Source organism: Oncorhynchus mykiss, chromosome 15 (genome assembly GCF_013265735.2).
Source record: "Oncorhynchus mykiss isolate Arlee chromosome 15, USDA_OmykA_1.1, whole genome shotgun sequence".
NCBI lineage: Eukaryota > Metazoa > Chordata > Actinopteri > Salmoniformes > Salmonidae > Oncorhynchus > Oncorhynchus mykiss.
In genome coordinates this window covers 62,720,664-62,742,016 of record NC_048579.1, presented here as the reverse complement: position 1 = coordinate 62,742,016, position 21,353 = coordinate 62,720,664, and the positions used below count along the sequence as shown (strand labels likewise).

The following is a 21,353-nucleotide window of genomic DNA, read 5'->3' as shown; positions in this document are numbered from 1 at the left end:
AAAAAATACAGTTATTATATCTTTATGTTTGAAGCCTGAAATGTGGCAAAAGGTCGCAAAGTTCAAGGGGGCCAAATACTTTCGCAAGGCACTGTACATCATGTAGTGTAAAATACTGTCTACATACATCATATAGTGTAAAATACTGTCTACAGCAGCAGGGTAGCCTAGTGGTTAGAGCGTTGGACTAGTAACCGGAAGGTTGCAAGTTCAAACCCCCCAGCTGACAAGGTACAAATCTGTCGTTCTGCCCCTGTACAGGCAGTTAACCCACTGTTCCTAGGCCGTCATTGAAAATAAGAATTTGTTCTTAACTGACTTGCCTAGTTAAATAAAGGTCAAATAAATACATAATGTAGTGTAAAATACTGTCTACATACATCATATAATGTAAAATACTGTCTACACACATCATGTAGTGTAAAATACTGTCTACATATATAATGTCAAATACTGTCTACACACATCATGTAGTGTAAAATGCTGACCATTAACATCATGATACTCAATTGTTTAGAATTGGAATCGATGTGAGAGAAAAGTAAATAGGGTAAATACAATAACGTATTTAGTGAATTTGAAAAGTAAGTTCACAAAATGAATGTTAACAGCCTCACAGGAGCCACATAATTTCCACCTGGTTGATCAGTTCAGAATATGCCCTCATTCACCAATGCCCATATAGGAGATTGGGCCAGTGTAGTTTTTCTGCTCGTCAAACAGAGCAATCCTTTTGCATGTATATGTTTTTGCATTGTTTACCTACCAGCACAAAACAAAGGAAACCATACAACCTTACTGCACAGCACAGACGAGTGGCGCAGCAGTCTAACGCACTGCATCTCAGTGCAAGAGGCGTCACTACAGTTCCAGGTTTGAATCTAGGCTGTATCACATCCGGTAATGATTGGGAGTCCTATAGCACAATTGGCCCAGCTTCGTCCAGGTTTGGCAGGGGTAGGCCGCTATTATAAATAATAATTTGTTCTTAACTCTCTTGCCTAGTTAAATAAAGTTTATAAGCGCTGAAATCGACCCTGCGGCACAGTCGATAGCGCGCCGGGCTGAAAGGTCGATGGTTCGAGACCTGCTCCCTGCTGTTTCATTACATTTGTGTGGGACAGGTTTGGCAGGGGTAGGCCGCTATTATAAATAATAATTTGTTCTTAACTCTCTTGCCTAGTTAAATAAAGTTTATAAGCGCTGAAATCGACCCTGCGGCACAGTCGATAGCGCGCCGGGCTGAAAGATCGACGGTTCGAGACCTGCTCGCTGCTGTTTCATTACATTTGTGTGGGACAGGTTTGGCAGGGGTAGGCCGCCATTATAAATAATAATTTGTTCTTAACTCTCTTGCCTAGTTAAATAAAGTTTATAAGCGCTGAAATCGACCCTGCGGCACAGTCGATAGCGCGCCGGGCCTCGGGCTGGAAGGTCGAGGGTTCGAGACCTGCTCCCTGCTGTTTCATTACATTTGTGTGGGAAGTGGTGCAAAAGGTTAAATGTAAAAAATAAATCAACTGGTTGTGTCCTTACTGTGCCGTTGAGTATCCTTGAAAAGTAGAGATGACAAGTAAAGTTGTGAAAGGAATTTTCCACACTGCTATTGCTCCCTATGATCCCGGGACGTCCCTAACCCCTCCCCTTTGAAGTTGTAATGTAAAATGCTTAGGGGGTAGTTATAAATCTTTTAGGGTAGGGACGCCCCAAGGATCCCAGATAATACGTGTTAGATATCATGCACTGGATACAAAATATAAAAAACAATGTACGTGGCATCATGTATTGTTGAATGTTTTGTAAAAATGTATATCATCTTTCACAAACGTCACATCCGTAAACAAAGAAGTCCCATGTGAAGAGCCTTCCATTCACCGAGAAGGAAAGGGAGGTACTTGTACTGTAAACAATGGATGTGTCATATATCGAAGTGGATATTTCCTTTCAGTAAGCTACAGCTGGGATACCATATACCATATATTGAGATGAATTAAACATGTATTCGATATATAATGATAGCTATCTATCCATAAATTGCTGTTTGTATATACGGTTTAGGTTTGTATTAACGTTACCCAACAAAGTACCCCCCACCGCTACTGAACGGTTTAGCCCAAATCGAACCGCAAGCCAGCTGTGGTCTTGGACCTTTAAAAATACTAAAGTGCCGTCAGCTAATTAGACTCAACCTCCTTTACAAACGACTCTTTTGGTGTATAACCTAGTCTCCCACAGCGGAGACGTAAAAAAGGTAAAACATAGCTATATTTCGATGTATATTTTTGTTAGAATTAGCACATGCTAGTTGGGAATTTAGCTAGATAGCGAAATCCTTTGAGCTTGTCAACAGTCACCTACCTACCTATTCTATGATGTTGCTAGTTACCAATTTATTGTTTGGGTCATGTTTATCCTTGTTGGTGTGATTGAGCTGGCTGTATGTAATCGTAACGTTACAAACTTGAACCCGTTAGAAATAGGTGATTTACCGTTAGCATTGTTGTTTACAAACAATATATCTTCTAGCTGTTAAAAAGCCATTTAGCTCCTTGTCAGATTAATATAATGTCGTTACAATAACAACTATTGCTTGTAGCGACATTTTAATTGGAGTTGGTAGCTTCAATACAATTCTTCCTGTGTAACTAGATGCGAGGAATGCAATCAATTAAAACCCTTTCAGCGACATAGTTATTGTCTTGCGTTTCTTTTGGCACAGGCAGATCTCTTCTCAGTCTTGTCCAGCGCTCTTGTTTTGGTGCTGCAGGATCGCGTGCACTTCTCAGTGACGCGTGTGTGTGTGGATATATTGTTTTGTGCATGCAGCTTGTACAGTGTACTGCAGTATTAACTGAAAATGCCCTTTGCTGTAACCAGCCTTGTAGTGCTGAGCGACGGATAGCCTATACGAATCCGAGAGTGAAAGACTCGTCTCTAACACGCAGGCTCACTTTTTGTAAACATTCCCATCACAAGTCAGACTTTTGAATATGCTTAATCTGAATGTACAGTACCAGTCAAAAGTTAAGAAGGAAGCACCACCTAGCTCTCTGGACTGGAGTTGTTGGTGTTTTCTTTGCCAGATAGCCCAACAGGGCAACACACGTCTGATACTGTGTCTTCTGTATATGGCCTAGTAGTTCGACATAGTGTATTGGAATGTTTTAAGGTCCATTTTAAAACTATTGGCCTAAATTCAAGTGCTTTGCCTCAACACTTATTGCTCTAAAAAGTGTAGGCCAAGTTGTTTACTTGATCTCAATGATGGGATGGCTGGAAGTGTGCCTTTTTTTTATGTTGCTTGGACTGATGTGCGGTACATGAGAATGATTACCCTGTCCATCTAAGCAGTGAAGTGTAACTGGATCTGTGGACGATTGGCTGAGAATGCCACTGTTATCATGTTACCCTGGAGACGCATGCAATCCCATTCATAACACTGTACCACATTCATCTGTACAAACAATAGTACGCAAGTATAAACACCATGGGACCACGCAGCCGTCATACCGCTCAGGAAGGAGACGCTTTCTGTCTCGTAGAGATGAACGTACTTTGGTGCGAAAAGTGCAAATCAATCCCTGAACAACAGCAAAGGACCTTGTGAAGATCCTGGAGGAAACGGGTACAAAAGTATCTATATCCACAGTAAAAACGAGTCCTATATCCACATGACCTGAAAGGCCGGTCAGCAAGGAAGAAGCCACTGCTCCAAAACTGCCATAAAAAAGTCAGACTACGGTTTGCAACTGCACATGGGGACAAAGATTGTACATTTTGGAGAAATATCCTCTGGTCTGATGAAACAAAAATAGAACTGTTTGGCCATAATGACCATCGTTATGTTTGGAGGAAAAAGAGAGAGGCTTGCAAGCCTAAGAACACCATCTCAACCGTGAAGCACGGGGGTGGCAGCATCATGTTGTGGGGGTGCTTTGCTGCAGGAGGGACTAGTGCACTTCACAAAATAGATGGCATCATGAGGATGGAAAATGATGTGGATATATTGAAGCAACATCTCAAGACATCAGTCAGGAAGTATAATCTTGTTCGTAAATGGGTCTTCCAAATGGACAATGACCCCAAGCATACTTCCAAAGTTGTGGAAAAATGGCTTAAGGACAACAAAGTCAAGGTATTGGAGTGGCCACCACAAAGTCATGACCTCAATCCTTTAGAAAGTTTGTGGGCAGAACTGAGTGCGAGCAAGATGGCCTACAAACCTGACTCAGTTACACCAGCTCTGTCAGGAGGAATGGGCCAAAATTCACCCAACTTATTTTGGGAAGCTTGTGGAAGGCTACCCAAAATGTTTGACCAAAGTTAAACAATTTTAAAGGAAATGCTACCAAATACTAATTGATTGTATGTAAACTTCTGACCCACTGGGAATGTGATGAAAGAAGTCAAATCTGAAACAAATCATTCTCTCTAGTATTATTCTGACATTTCACATTCTTGAAATAAAGTGGTGATCCTAACTGACCTAAGACAGGTTTTTTTTATTTGGATTAAATGTCAGGAGTTGTGAAAAACTAAGTTTAAATGTATTTGGCTAAGGTGTATGTAAACTTCTGACTTCAACTGTACATACATGCATGACTTCTGTGCCTGTCTGCAGCGCTATCCCACCATGCCTGGGAATGATGAGCGGCCCACCTCCATGTCCACCACTGTTAGCGAGGATGCCAGCAGCGACGCTGAGTCGTCATCGGACCGCTGTAACAGCATCACGTCTGCCAGCGACTTTGACTGCTCCCGCCAAAGCTTCACCAGTGACTGCTCCAGCAGCAAGCACAGCTCGCCCTCATGTGAGTAAATCTCCTTTCTCCCTGTTTAGTAGGACTGCTTCTTATGTTTGTCAAAATGTCATCCTAAAAATTGCATTTCCATTTCCTACCCATTTCCAGAAAGTGTGCACTTGCACACTTCCCATCATTGATTTAAAAGCATTGGATTGATGTTGTCATCACTTTTTGAGTAGTATAGAGAATCGGAATGCAACACTGTGTGCCATCTCCCCACTTTGGTTGAGCTTTCAAATGCCAAAATGGTTATTCTCAACACTTTTTGTTCTTATTTAAGAAATGTTATGCCCCCTATTTACAGCCAGCCCGCCCAAAACTATAACACTGGATGATGTCATTTCTTCTGCCCGGGACCTGTCCAACCTGACCCTGGCCCACGAGATCATTGTCAACCGTGACTTCCATGTGGAGCAGCCCCACCTACCTCAGAACAGGTACCAGCTCAAAATGGACGCCCAGTAAACATGGCCATCACTTGGGCTACTCAAATGCCAATTGACAACTGATGATATTCAATTCTCCTCTTCAGTTTGGAGAAGCAAGTCAAATATATAGTTCACAAGGCTTTCTGGGATGGCCTGGAGTCTGAGCTGAATGATGACCCACCAGAGTATGAGCACGCCATCAAACTGCTGGAGGAGATCAGAGAGGTGAGCATTGGCCCCTTTCCCCTCTATCAATCTTGATGAATCCATGGTTGGAAAGCTTATCTTATCAGGAAGATGACCCTGTTGGAAGACTTTGAAAATGTATAATTTCTAACTCCCTGAGCAGTAATCACTGATCTGACACAAGTGGATAAGCAACAGTTATGTAGTGGAATCCATTCTTTCACCTGTCCAATTGTGTGTGTATTGTGAATGTATGTATTTAAAATGGGCTAATAGCTTTTAAGATTGATATCTTCTTGCTATATATTGTTTCATTTTTTAAACCCATTTATTTTGAACAGATCCTGTTGTCGTTCCTGAGCCCGGGAGCCAATCGGCTACGGACTCAGATCCTGGAGGTGCTGGACATGTATCTGATTCGCCAGCAGGCGGACAAGGAAGCGGTGGACATACACGGCCTGGCCTCTTACATCATCACCATCATGGGCAAGCTGTGTGCCCCCGTCCGTGACGATGAGGTCAAGAAGCTCCGCGAGAGCCCCGACAATGTTGCGTCAATGTACAAGTACGTTTGGGCAAAGTTTTGTTTCCAACCCTTGTGAATATTTATTTGGATATTTGTAGCCATCCCCATTTTGATTCTGTTGCCTCTCTAAAGCTACCGTGCATTCGGAAAGTATTCAGACCCCATGTATTTTTCCACATTGTGTTACGTTACAGCCTTATTCTAAAATGGATTACAAAAAAAATGTAATCAATCGACACACAATGACAAAGTGAAAAGCGTTTTTTAGACATTTTTGCAAAATTTGAAAATAAATATATAGAAAATACCTTATTTACATAAGTATTCAGACCCTTTGCTATGCAAATCAAAATTGAGCCCAGATGTATTCTGTTTCCATTGCTCACCTTGAGATGTTTCTACAACTTAATTGAAGTCCACCTTTGTTAAATTCAATTGACCCTTTTAGATCTCCGAAGCTAGGAGTACAGATGTTGAGGTATGGGTTTGATGACGGCAAGTCACTAGGTATTACTTCTGGAAGCATCTGTTTTGAGAGTGTTATTACATTGAGCAGGGAGATCTTCCGGGTGCTGGACCTGATGAAGATGGACATGGTGAACTTTACCATCCAGAGCCTGCGGCCCGATCTGCAGAGGCAGTCAGTGGAGTATGAGAGGGCCAAGTTCCAGAGCATCGTGGAGAAGACTCCCAGTGAGTCTGCATTGTTATTAACCTTTAATTATTATGAGGAACATTTTATTGGCATTGGACTGGCGTTTGGATCATTTCCCTGTTTCTTTACAAATACATTTGTCAGTTGAGTGCCTAAATTCATTCATTGTTTGAACAGGGTGTGCTCCTGGAACAGTGCATGCTGTGTAAGGTTCAGGTCTAGCTGGTTTTCTTCCAAAGTAAATTATGAGCCTGTACTGCTTTATGGTGTTGTGGGATGTACAGCATGTGAAGCGTGGGTTTGATTTCTCTACATCATTAAATGAAAGATGTCGATCTCTATTAAATGCCATACAAATGACTGTCCTAACTTCCTCAGGTGCATTGGACCATACCACTGAGTGGATCAAGTCCTCTCTGGAGGAAGTGCTTTTCTCCATGCCAACCGTGGAGCAGCCCAACGGCCATGGGAAGGTGGGGAAAGCCCTGCCAAGTCCCCTCCTGGTCTTCAACAGTGGATTCATCTGCCTCCTCACCTGGGACTACCACAAGAGCCCACTGCCTGAAGTGGGTTTGAGTGTGTGTGTGTGTGTGTCTTAGTACATTATTCAAAATCATTATTCAAAATAATGATTTGCTTATTCAAGACATATCTTGATTGCCATTGGATTACTCATCCTTCGTTATTAAGAAAAGGTGACATTCAGTGCGTTTGTCAGGTGGTGAGGGTGTTGCTGAATGGTCACAGGGGAAATGTGTGTGTGTGTGTGTGTGTGTGAATAGAGGCGACAAGGATGTTGACAGGTGTTCGTTTCTGTGTATTATATGGTCAAATGAATTTTTGGTATTTATTTGCATATAGACTTATCTAGAGGGTTTGTTTGTCTGAAATGTGTGTGAATTCCATATGAATGCAAGTGTCTGAAAGAAGGTACCATCTCTCTCAACCAACTTACAACCACAAGTCTATCAAATGACCATTGTCTAAAATCTAGTCTCCATGGGGTGAATCCTAACTTCCACTAATGTCAAATGTTCATTTAGTCATGCATTGATGTCAATGGGAGTAAAAATGTGGCTTAAGTTGATGATTCGTCCCTATATGTGAAAGTCATTTGAGTCTCTCTGTGTGTGTGTGTGTGTGTGTGTTTAACCCACTCAGACCCTGATGACAGACGAGGTGCGTCTGCGGGAGCTCCAGCGGAGGCTCCAGCTGCTAAAGGCCGTGGCCTCCGTGCTGCTCATTGTCTACAGCGCCATCGGAGGGCCCATCTCGGGGCTGCCCACACTGGCCGAGCGCCTCAAGAGGATGACTAGCGTGCTCCTGGAGGGCATGCACCTCCCGTAGGTTCTACATAAACACACACACTCGTATATCAATTTCAAAGTGAAAATTGACACTGACTTCCTCCACTCTGCAGGGACTTTAACCTGTCAGAGGCTCTGGGGAACGTCAGTGGTCAGATCTGCTGTGAGCTCAACAAGTCCCTGACTGAGAGGAACTACCCAGCCTTGCCCCCAGAACTCCAGGTCACACTCAAGGGCCAGATCACCAGCATCACCCAGGAAAACAACCCTATCCGCAGTCTTGTGGGTAAGCAAAACAACACCTGAGGGCCTGACATGGCTCACTAACTATTTCATTGTATATATTTAATGCAATGTTCTCAGCCAAGCTACATTGCATTCGGAAAGTATTCAGACCCCTTGACATTTTCCACATTTTGTTACGTTACAGCCTTATTCTAAAATTGATTCAATTGTTGTTTTTTTGCTCATCAATCTACACACTATACCCCATAATGACAAGACAATTTTGTATTACTTTTTATGTAAATTTATAAGAAAAGAAAAACATGAAAATATCACATTTACATACAGTGGGGCAAAAAAGTATTTTGTCAGCCACCAATTGTGCAAGTTCTCCCACTTAAAAAGATGAGAGAGGCCTGTAATTTTCAAGTGGGAGAACTTGCACAATTGGTGGCTGACTAAATACTTTTTTGCCCCACTGTATATACCCTTTGTTGGCAATGACAGAGGTCAAACGTTTTCTGTAAGTCTTCACAAGGTTTTCACACACTGTTGCTGGTATTTTGGCCCATTCCTCCATGCAGATCTCCTCTAGAGCAGTGATGTTTTGGGGCTGTTGCTGGGCAACACAGACTTTCAACTCCCTCCAAAGATTTTCTATGGGGTTGAGATCTGGAGACTGGCTAGGCCACTCCAGGACCTTGAAATGCTTCTGACGAAGCCACTCCTTCGTTGCCCGGGCGGTGTGTTTGGGATCATTGTCATGCTGAAAGACCCAGCCACGTTTCATCTTCAATGCCCTTGCTGATGGAAGGAGGTTTTCACTCAAAATCTCACGATACATGGCCCCATTCATTCTTTCCTTTACACGGATCAGTCGTCCTGGTCCCTTTGCAGAAAAACAGCCCAAAAGCATGATGTTTCCACCCCCATGCTTCACAGTAGGTATGGTGTTCTTTGGATGCAACTCAGCATTCTTTGTCCTCCAAACACGACGAGTTGAGTTTTTACCAAAAAGTTCTATTTTGGTTTCATCTGACCATATGACATTCTCCCAATCTTCTTCTGGATCATCCAAATGCTCTCTAGCAAACTTCAGACGGGCCTGGACATGTACTGGCTTAAGCAGCGGGACACGTCTGGCACTGCAGGATTTGAGTCCCTGGCGGCGTAGTGTGCTACTGATGGTAGGCTTTGTTACTTTGGTCCCAGCTCTCTGTAGGTCATTCACTCGGTCCCCCCGTGTGGTTCTGGGATTTTTGCTCACCGTTCTTGTGATCATTTTGACACCACGGGGTGAGATCTTGCGTGGAGCCCCAGATCGAGGGAGATTATCAGTGGTCTTCCATTTCCTAATAATTGCTCCCACAGTTGATTTCTTCAAACCAAGCTGCTTACCTATTGCAGATTCAGTCCTCCCAGCCTGGTGCAGGTCTACAATTTTGTTTCTGGTGTCCTTTGACAGCTCTTTGGTCTTGGCCATAGTGGAGTTTGGAGTGTGACTGTTTGAGGTTGTGGACAGGTGATTTTATACTGATAACAAGTTCAAACAGGTGCCATTAATACAGGTAAATAGTGGAGGACAGAGGAGCCTCTTAAAGAAGAAGTTACAGGTCTGTGAGAGCCAGAAATCGTGCTTGTTTGTAGGTGACCAAATACTTATTTTCCACCATAATTTGCAAATAAATTCATTAAAAATCCTACAATGTGATTTTCTGGATTTCTTTCCCCTAATTTTGTCTGTCATAGTTGAAGTGTACCTACAATGAAAATTACAGGCCTCTCATCTTTTTAAGTGGGAGAACTTGCACAATTGTTGTTTGACTAAATACTTTTTTGCCCCACTAAGTATTCAGACCCTTTACTCAGTTCTCTGAAGCACCTTTGGCAGCGATTACAGCCTTGAGTCTTCTTGGGTATGACGCTACAAGCTTGGCACACCTGCATTTGGGGAGATTATCCCATTCTTCTCTGCAGATCCTCATAAGCTCTGTCAGGTTGGATGGGGAGCGTTGCTGCGCAGCTATTTTCACGTCTCTAGAGAGGTTTGTGTGGGTTCATGTCCGGGCTCTGGCTGGGTCACTCAAGGACATTCAGAGAATTCACCCCAGTCTGAGGTCCTGAGCGCTCTGGAACAGGTTTTCATCAAGGATCTCGCTGTACTTTGCTCCATTCATCTTTGCCTCATCCTGACTAGTCTCTGAGTCCCTGCTACTGAAAAACATCCCCACAGCTTGATGCTATGCTTCACCGTAGGGATGGTGCCAGGTTTCCTCCTGACGTGACGCTTGTCATTCAGGCCAAATAGTTCAATCTTGGTTTCATCAGACCAGAGAATGTTGTTTCTCATGGTTTGAATGTCCTTTAGGTGCCTTTTGGCAAACTCCAAGTGGGCTGTTATGTGCCTTTTACTGAGGAGTGGCTTCCGTCTGGCCAATCTAACATAAAGGCCTGATTGGTGGAGTGCTACAGAAGGTTGTCCTTCTGGAAGGTTCTCCCATCTCCACAGAGGAGCTTTGTCAGAGTGACCATCGGGTTCTTGGTCACCTCCCTGACTTAGGCCCTTCTCCCCCGATGGCTCAGTTTGGCTGGGGAAGCCAGCTCTAGGAAGAGTCTAGGTGGTTCCAAACTTATTCCATTTAAGAATGATGGAGGCCACTGTGTTCTTGGGGACCTTCAATTCTGCAGAAATGTTTTGGCACCCTTCCCCAGATCTGTGCCTCGACACAATCCTGTCTCGGAGCTCTACAGTCAATTCCTTCGGCCTCATGGCATGGTTTTTGCTCTGACATGCACTGTCAACTGTGGGACCTTATATAGACAGGTGTGTGCCTCTACAAATCATGTCAAATTAGTTGAATTTACCACAGGTGGACTCCAATCAAGTTATACAAACATCCTAAGGATGATTGATTGAAACAGGATGCACCTGTGCTCAATTTCAAGTTTCATAGCAAAGGGTCTGAATACTTATGCAAATCAGGTATTTCTATTTATTTTTTTATACATTTGCAAATTTCTAAACCTGTTTTTTTTTTTTTGCTAAGTCATTATGGGGTATGTGTGTAGATCAATTTGGATTTTTTTTTAAATGTTATCAATTTTAGAATGAGGCTGTAACGTAACAAAATGTGGAAGAAGGGGTCTGAATACATTCTGAATGGACAGTGTAATTGTACACTGTGTGAAATTTTCCTCCAGTTTATTTGAATTGCTTGAATAGCTCACACACAATTGCCTCGTGCCTGTCATCACTCTGTTTGTTCTGTGCCTCTTCTCTGTTCCTCTCCAGAGGGAAGGGTCCAGCAGTACTTCCGAGTGCTCCTCGCCACGCCCAACTCTCACGTGAATCCGCCCCCGACGCCCGGAGGCCTGGCCCTGATCCAACCGGAGCTCACCTCCTTGGCGGTCACCTTCGTCAGCCTGGTCAACTTCAACAAGCAGGTCTACAGCCCCTTCTACATGATGATCCTCAAGACCCTGCTCTTCAGTAACGCGGCGCCTCCACCGGCAGCCACCGCACCTCAGGACCCCAGCATACAGAACCCTGTGAACTCCAACTAGGACCGCCAACATACCTACCGAGCCAGGAGCAATACAAAGCTGGAGCTGACAACACCTTATTTGAAAAAGGGGTGAAGAAAGGAATGACTTAGCAGCTACCTAAATCCACCCCCCCAGTGCTCGTTCTGATTCCTTGAGGCTGCAATCGCCACGTTTCATAGACTTTATGACAAAAGGGAAAGGCCTATATATTTAGAATCATGTCGCCCATTTTTATAACGTTACATTTCATATGCTTTATGCTGTGCATAAAAATTGATCTATAACTGTTTGTTACACGTTGACAAATCCAGAACACAAAATGCTATATTATTCATTCTATTAGCTTATTCATTGAAGTGCCACCGTTTGAATAGAAATATAAAAAGTTTGTTTTTAACTTATGTCGGCTTGTGATAACTCGCCATTAAACTGGTTAGGGCTCGGGAAATGTCATCTTGATTGAAAACAAGAGACATGTTTTAATTGTTGCTTTCCAACATGTCGAAGACATGTTTAAATCACTTGAGCTAAATTAGGAGACTTAAAATATATATATATATATATATATATATATATATATATTATATATATTATATTATATATATATATAACTTTTTTGGGGCGGGGGACCCTGATTAATTGATATGATTATGGAATCACTAAATCTGATGGATTCTGACCTTTGACCTTTTGGAGATAAATATAATGCATGTTTTATTTTGTGTTAACATTCGTTGGAAAATGTTTTGTATGTTAGACCTTGCATAGTATTCAATAATTTTGTTGGGTTGTTTGAATGTGTTGACTTAATGTAGATTTTTGTTTTGTTATTTTGTGTCAGTGGATTTATAAAGTTGCGTGCTTTATACCTTCAAGGTACCAGTATTAGTTGTCCTTCTATACCTATATTTCCCTAAAAGCTATCCAACAGCTGTATGTTTCTGGACATGTTATGTAATATCTTATCTTTTGGTTTAGAACTCAAGTCATGAGAGGTGCTGAAGGTGTTTTGAAATGTCTAAAACTTCCCACAATGGAACTTTTTGGCGCAGAATAAACATTGTATGTTGTTAGCTTTTAAAATTCACTTGAATAAATACATTTTTATCTTCTCATGAAATGCAGCTATAATACAATACCTTATTATTTGTTTAGCAGTGACCTGTGTGTGTGTGCTTATTGAAAATAGTTGTCTACATACAGACACAACAATCAAAAGAGAGTTGTAATACCTGTAAAGGGCATAGATTGTAAAGATTACAATCGGACAACTAATGTAACTAGAAGGAACATTCGTTGCTGTTAGATTAAAGAAGAACTCCAGTGACCTGACAAATCAGCTGCCTGTCTGGTTTTGAAGCCACCTCTCCTCCATCTTGCACCCCCGTTTAATGCATACTTTTTCAATTATATGTGAGCTAAATATATAAAACATTTCTTTAAAGTGTCTTTTTTTGTGTTTAAAGTTGTAATGTTACTGTCCCCACTACAACAACAAAAAATGATGTAGAATTCCATTCATTCCTATCCTATGGAGGACTGCTCCTTCTGGGGAGTTCCAAATGACTGACCTGTGGCTTCAAAGTCACTCGGTGGCCAATTCAAATAATGCAGTCCAGGGTTTGTATACATCACTGGTGAGAACTTGCGTTTCCAAGCAACGCGTCTCTCATGCTATGAGGAAATAATGGTAGCTAAAGGTACAGCAAGTTATGTTTCTTATCTATTAATATGAATGAACAATTATTTAGTTATTCTCCAAATTATGACAAATTCAAGTAGAATTTTTGTTTAATTTTATATCGTTTTTAGAGCTCACTTGTCAAAGTTCCAACTTCCATTGCTTGCTGGCTAGCTAATGTTAGCTAGCTAGTTAGTACAGAGCATTGCTGTAAAGATTGCGCATTACCGTTCAAGGGGGGAGCTACCCACTGGGTAAAAACTGGTTGAATAAACGTTTCCACGTCTTTTTATTGAATTTTTATGTGATGCCGTTGAATTAGCTAGATATTTGGTTCACGAAGTTACCATGAATGAAAAATGACAGCCTGTGAATTGTTAGAGTTGCGTAAATTCGAATCTGGTATCAGGATAAATATGACAATGAGTCACCGATTGTATACTATGTGTTTTTTATTAGCTAAGCAATAAATGGCAAATGCAACTTTCGTATATACGGGCTCACTGTAATACCACGCAGGGCAGAACAGAGAACTGACAGGATGTCTTTCTGTCTTTCTCTCTATTTCTCTGTCGCTCTGTCTCTCTCTCTTGCTCTTTCTCTCTCTCTCTCTCTGTCTCTCTTTCTCTGTCTCACTCTCTCTATCTTTCTCTCACACAGATGGGCACACACACACACATAGTCAAGTACACTTGTGACAATTATAATCAATTGTTTGTCATTGTTTACCAGCATGTATTACCATGGCTACACCAGAATAAAGGTATTGGTATAGTTCCACTATACTATACACATCATACACTATTCACACCCACTCCTACTGGTCCCTGAAGACATGCATACAGGATGGCTATTATTGACAAGTCATAACTTATTTACTTCTTTTTACGAGTTGTATTTTATGGAGTTATTTTTGTGAGCACCCAGGGGTGTAGTTCCATGCCAGACTTGCAGAGGGAGACTCTCCTGGAGGAGCTGGAGATGGAGGCCCTGCCTGCCAGACCCCAGTCGCCTCTGGTGCTGCTGGCCACTGGGCCCTGCTCCAACATCGAGAAGCCCATTGACCCTGCCCAAGACCTCAGGAGGTGTGTGCGGTAGAGTGTGTGTGTGTGTATTTTTGTGCTTGAGTGTATGTATTTTGTGCTTGTGTGTGTGCGTGTGTGTGTGTGTGTGTGTGTGTGTGTGTGTGTGTGTGTGTGTGTGTGTGTGTGTGTGTGTGTGTGTGTGTGTGTGTGTGTGTGTGTGTGTGTGTGTGTGTGTGTGTGTGTGTGTGTGTGTGTGTGTGTGTGTTTGTTCTCATGTGTGTGAATGTGTCTTGGTTGCTACAGGACAGAGTGATTGTGGATCAAGCTGTGACAGACTCTGACACAGACCTCCCTCCTCTGATCAAGGCCCTGACGTGGAGAAGTCAGGTAGGGAACAGGTAGGGAACACACTCTGCAGGTAGGGAACACACTCTGCAGGTAGGGAACACACTGCAGGTAGGGAACACACTGCAGGTAGGGAACACACTCTACAGGTAGGAAACGCACTCTGCAGGTAGGGAACACACTCTGCAGGTAGGGAACACACTCTGCAAGTAGGGAACACACTCTGCAGGTAGGGAACCCACTCTGTAGGTAGGGAACACACTCTGCAGGCAGGGAACACACTCTGCAGGCAGGGAACACATTCTGCAGGTAGGGAACACACTCTGCAGGTAGGGAACACACTCTGCAGGTAGGGAACACACTCTGCAGGTAGGGAACACACTGCAGGCAGGGAACACACTCTGTAGGCAGGAACACACTGCAGGCAGGAACACACTCTGCAGGTAGGGAACTCACTCTGTTATACTGTTACTATCATTATGACCTCATCATGTTGGTCTGACCCCTCTCTCTCTCTCCTGTCCTTTCTCTCTCTCTCTCTCGCTTTACCTCTCTCTCTCTCTCTCTCTCTCTCTCTCTCTCCAGTTCTCTCTCTCCTGTTCTCTCTCTTTCTCTCTCCTGTTCTCTCTCTCTCCTGCTCTCTCTCCTGTTCTCCCTCTCTCTCTCTCTCGCCTGTTCTCTCTCTCTCTCTTTACCTCTCTCTCTCTCTCTCTCTCCTGTTCTCTCTCTCCTGTTCTCTCTCTTTCTCTCTCCTGTTCTCTCCTGTTCTCTCTCCTGTGAGATATACTGTTTTACATTGCCTGTTGAATTTATTTAATTCAGGAAAAATCCATTCTTGAATTGGCAATTGTTGATCCAGAATTTCACTTAATCTCTTGAATATCAATAGAATTGACTCCCAAGTGATCTGTTCCTTTCCCCTATAGGACCCCATGATAGAGCCAGCCCTGACCAACATCAGATGGAGTCTGAAGAAGAAGAAACCTCAGAGGTTCATCAACCCACAGCTGAAGAGACAGAACACCAACGCCATGTCCCACAGGTACTGTACCCTGCATCCCACTTGACTCAACACCTGAACACCACTTTAACACACTCTCTCTCATAATACAATACATTTTCTCACAGAGAGCTGTGCAGCTCTCCCAATGTAACTCAAAGTGCGTGTGTTCGTACGTGAGTGTGTGTGTGTGTGTCCAGGAAAAGGGCCGAGATCCCAGTGGGCCTACACGGTCTGGCTGCAGTGGTGGAAGACTGACCTCTCAGTCGAGGACTATCTCCGATACATCACCAATCAGGTCAGAGGTCACACATTCTGTAGTTACAGGAAGCAAGTAGAAGACTTTCTAATTAATAGAAGTAAATGCATAAAATCGATTGAGTAACTAGAAGAAAATCAACCAGTTTTGTGTAAAATTAAATCTCAATAAACTTTTGAATTGGACCATAGGTTATGCATGTACATTATAGACATGGCTTGATTTATTTTTTGTGTTTTGATGTTGTTGTATTTTAGTAGTTCTACTTTTTTTATATTGAATACTGTGCCCTGTTGGGTAGGGCTTGAAAGTTAAGCGTTTCACTATATTTGTGCATGTGACAAATAAAACGTGAAATTTAAAATAGGTGCCGGTACTCATTTTGGGCTTGAGTACTGTTTATATTTAGGTGCCAGAACTTTTCAGTCATTATTCTATAAGAGGTGCTGAACCTCAAGCAGTAAAAAAGTCAAGGTGCCGGTACTCAGTACCGAATGAAATGAATACTTTTTTAAAGGAATGAATGACATTTTATTTCCATGTCAAATCGCCAATTGGCAACCCATCCCTTATGGGATTAATTGACACATGAACAAACATTAAAATAATTCACTATGGTAATTAAATGATCATTATTCTTCCAATGTTCTTTGCATTGCACATCGCATAAATTAATAATAATTTTAAAAAGAAAGAAAGAAAAAGTAAGGTAAAAATCAATACATAATAGTAAATTACATCCATAGAGCAGTAAAATAATATACATACATACCTACATACACATTGTATATACATACATACATACATACATACATACATACATACATACATACATACACATTGTATATACATACATACATACACACATACATACATACATACATACATACATACATACACATTGTATATACATACATACATACATACATACACATTGTATATACATACATACACATTGTATATACATACATACCTACATACACATTGTATATACATACATACCTACATACATACATACATACATACATACATACATACATACATACATACATACATACATAGTATATACATACACACATACATACACATTGTATATACATACATACATACCTACATACACATTGTATATACATACATACCTACATACCTACCTACATACATACATACCTACATACCTACCTACATACATACCTACATACATACATACATACATACATACATACACATTGTATATACATACATACCTACATACATACATACATACACATTGTATATACATACATACATACCTACATACACATTGTATATACATACATACATACATACATACATACATACACATTGTATATACATACATACATACATACACATTGTATATACATATATACATACATACATACATACACATTGTATATACATACATACATACATACACATTGTGTATACATACATACATACATACACATTGTGTATACATACATACATACATACATACATACATACATACACATTGTATATACATACATACACATTGTATATACATACATACATACCTACATACACATTGTATATACATACATACCTACATACATACATACATACATACATACATACATACATAGTATATACATACACACATACATACACATTGTATATACATACATACATACCTACATACACATTGTATATACATACATACCTACATACCTACCTACATACATACCTACATACATACATACATACATACATACACATTGTATATACATACATACCTACATACATACATACATACACATTGTATATACATACATACATACCTACATACACATTGTACATACATACATACATACATACATACATACATACATACATACATACATACATACACATTGTATATACATATATACATACATACATACATACATACACATTGTATATACATACATACATACCTACATACACATTGTATATACATACATACACATTGTATATACATACATACATACACATTGTATATACATACATACATACCTACATACACATTGTATATACATACCTACATACATACATACATACATACATACACATTGTATATACATACATACATACCTACATACACATTGTATATACATACCTACATACATACATACATACATACATACATACATACATACATACCTACATACATACACATTGTACATACATACATACATACATACATACATACACATTGTATATACATACATACATACATACATACATACATACATACATACATACATACATACATACATACATACATACATACATACATACATACACACACACACACACATACAGTTGTGGCCAAAAGTTTTGAGTATGACACAAATATATATTTTCACAGTCTGCTGCCTCAGGTTGTATGATAGCAATTTGCATATACTCCAGAATGTAATGGAGAGTGATCAGATGAATTGCAATTAATTGCAAAGTCCCTCTTTGCCATGCAAATGTACTGAATCCCCCAAAAACATTTCCACTGCATTTCAGCCCTGCCACAAAAGGACCAGCTGACATCATGTCAGTGATTCTCTCGTTAACACAGGTGTGAGTGTTGACGAGGACAAGGCTGGAGATCACTCTGTCATACTGATTGAGTTTGAATAACAAACTGGAAGCTTCAAAAGGAGGGTGGTGCTTGGAATCATTGTTCTTCCTCTGTCAATCATGGTTACCTGGAAGGAAAAACGTGCTGTCGTCATTGCTTTACACAAAAAGGGCTTCACAGGCAAGGATATTGCTGCCAGTAAGATTGCACCTAAATCAACCATTTATCGGATCATCAAGAGCTTCAAGGAGAGCAGTTCAATTGTTGTGAAGAAGGCTTCAGGGCACCCAAGAAAGTCCAGCAAGCGCCAGGACCTTCTCCTAAAGTTGATTCAGCTGCGGGATCAGGGCACCACCAGTACAGAGTTTGCTCAGGAATGGCAGCAGGCAGGTGTGAGTGCATATGCACGCACAGTGAGTTAAAGACTTTTGGAGGATGGCCTTGTGTCAAGAAGGGCAGCAAAGAAGCCACTTCACTCCAGGGAAAACATCAGGGACAGACTGATATTCTGCAAAAGGTACAGCGATTGGACTGCTGAGGACTGGGGTAAAGTCATTTTCTCTGATGAATCCCCGTCCCGATTGTTTGGGGCATCCGGAAAAAAGCTTGTCCGGAGAAGACAAGGTGAGCGCTACCATCAGTCCTGTGTCATGCCAACAGTAAAGCATCCTGAGACCATTCATGTGTGGGGTTGCTTCTCAGCCAAGGGAGTGGGCTCACTCACAAATTTTGCCTAAGAACACAACCATGAATAAAGAATGGTACCAACACATCCTCCGAGTGCAACTTCTCCTAACCATCCAGGAACAGTTTGGTGATGAACAATGCCTTTTCAGCATGATGAAGCACCTTGCCATAAGGCGAAAGTAATAACTAAGTGGCTCTGGGAACAAAACATCAATATTTAGGGTCCATGGCCAGGAAACTCCCCAGACCTTAATCCCATTGAGAACTTGTGGTCAATCCTCAAGAGGCGGGTGGACAAACAAACCCACAAATTCTGACAAACTCCAAGCATTGATTATGCAAGAATGGGCTGCCATCAGTCAGGATGTGGCCCAGAAGTTGATTGACAGCATGCCAGGACAGATTGCAGAGGTCTTGAAAAAGAAGGGTCAACACTGCAAATATTGACTCTTTGTATCAACCTCATGTAATTGTCAATAAAAGCCTTTGACACTTATGAAATGCTTTTAATTATACTTCAGTATTCTATAGTAACATCTGACAAAAATATCTAAAGACACTGAGGCAGCAGACTTTGTGAAAATTAATATTTGCGTCTTTCTCAAAACTTTTGGCCACGACTGTACATACCAGCCTTGTGCAGGTCTACAATTTTATCCCTGATGTCCGTACACAGCTCTCTAGTCTTGGCCATTGTGGAGAGGTTGGAGTCTGTTTGATTGAGTGTGTGGACAGGTGTCTTTTATGCAGGTAACGAGTTCAAACAGGTGTAGTTAATACAGGTAATGAGTGGAGAACAGGAGAGCTTCTTAAAGAAAAACTAACAGGTCTGTGAGAGCCGGAATTCTTACTGGTTGGTAGGTGATCAAATACTTATGTCATGCAATAAAATGCAAATGAATTACTTAAAAATCATACAATGTGATTTTCTGGATTTTTGTTTTAGATTCCGTCTCTCACAGTTGAAGTGTACCTATGATAAAAAATTACAGACCTCTACATGCTTTGTAAGTAGGAAAACCTGCTAAATCGGCAGTGTCTCAAATAATTGTTCTCCCCACTGTATATCTTTTTTTTTACAATTTAATTATAGGTAGCCCTTTTTTTTATTCCAAGCTTTATTTAAATATTATGCAAACTGAAATAAACAATAGACAAAACAACGATTTCAATTTGTCCTCATCACATAAGGCCAGGGTATATCGGGTGTGCTTTCTAGAATAAGAGTAAGAGTATAGAAAGGGCAATAGAGGTTAAAATAAGTTTACTTCTCTATTTATTTGAGCTCACAGTAGTTACATAGTCTTTCGTCTTCCATTTCACCATGATACCAACCTGTTTCAATATCCCTGATCTGACCTGTTTCAATATCCCTGATCTGACCTGTTTCAATATCCCCGATCTGACCTGTTTCAATATCCCTGATCTGACCTGTTTCAATATCCCTGATCTGACCTGTTTCAATATCCCCGATCTGACCTGTTTCAATATCCCCGATCTGACCTGTTTCAATATCCCCGATCTGACCTGTTTCAATATCCCTGATCTGACCTGTTTCAATATCCCTGATCTGACCTGTTTCAATATCCCCGATCTGACCTGTTTCAATATCCCTGATCTGACCTGTTTCAATATCCCTGATCTGACCTGTTTCAATATCCCTGATCTGACCTGTTTCAATATCCCCGATCTGACCTGTTTCAATATCCCTGATCTGACCTGTTTCAATATCCCCGATCTTACCAGTTTCAATATCCCCGATCTTACCTGTTTCAATATCCCCGATCTTACCTGTTTCAATATCCCTGATCTTACCTGTTTCAATATCCTGATCTTACCTGTGCACATAGTGATCTCTTGCTTTTAGGTAGGTTATACATAATATATCTCTCACACACAAATTCACCCTTAATCAAACAAAAGTTTCTCAATTTGGGTTTAGAATTCATCTCACCACCCATTTTTTTTCATATTGCATCAACAGTTGTTTTTCAATCATATCTATGTCTCCCTTCATTTGGTTTTCGTACAGATGTTCACAGTCAGACTCTTGAAAAAGTTTGGACATTTCAGCTGACCAGGCTCCCC

General features: G+C 41.1%; 1 protein-coding gene across 1 annotated transcript; it reads left to right on the top strand.

Annotated features, from left to right (window-relative positions):
• Positions 1 to 1,881: 1,881 nt before the first annotated feature.
• Positions 1,882 to 12,793, top strand: LOC110490570 (T-complex protein 11-like protein 2). Its single transcript, XM_021563997.2, has 10 exons — positions 1,882 to 2,251; positions 4,622 to 4,811; positions 5,110 to 5,242; positions 5,338 to 5,458; positions 5,761 to 5,984; positions 6,502 to 6,638; positions 6,979 to 7,166; positions 7,762 to 7,943; positions 8,021 to 8,193; positions 11,425 to 12,793. The coding sequence occupies exons 2-10, from the start codon at positions 4,634 to 4,636 to the stop codon at positions 11,694 to 11,696; spliced, it is 1,608 nt and encodes a 535-aa protein (XP_021419672.2). The 5' UTR covers positions 1,882 to 2,251; positions 4,622 to 4,633; the 3' UTR covers positions 11,697 to 12,793.
• The last annotated feature ends 8,560 nt before the right edge of the window (positions 12,794 to 21,353 follow it).

Coding starts and splice junctions, on each gene's coding strand:
- LOC110490570 (XM_021563997.2), top strand. CDS start 4,634: ATGCCTGGGAATGATGAGCGGCCCACCTCCATGTCCACCACTGTTAGC. Junction 7,167..7,761: donor ACAAGAGCCCACTGCCTGAA/GTGGGTTTGAGT, acceptor TAACCCACTCAG/ACCCTGATGACAGACGAGGT. Junction 8,194..11,424: donor CCCTATCCGCAGTCTTGTGG/GTAAGCAAAACA, acceptor GTTCCTCTCCAG/AGGGAAGGGTCCAGCAGTAC.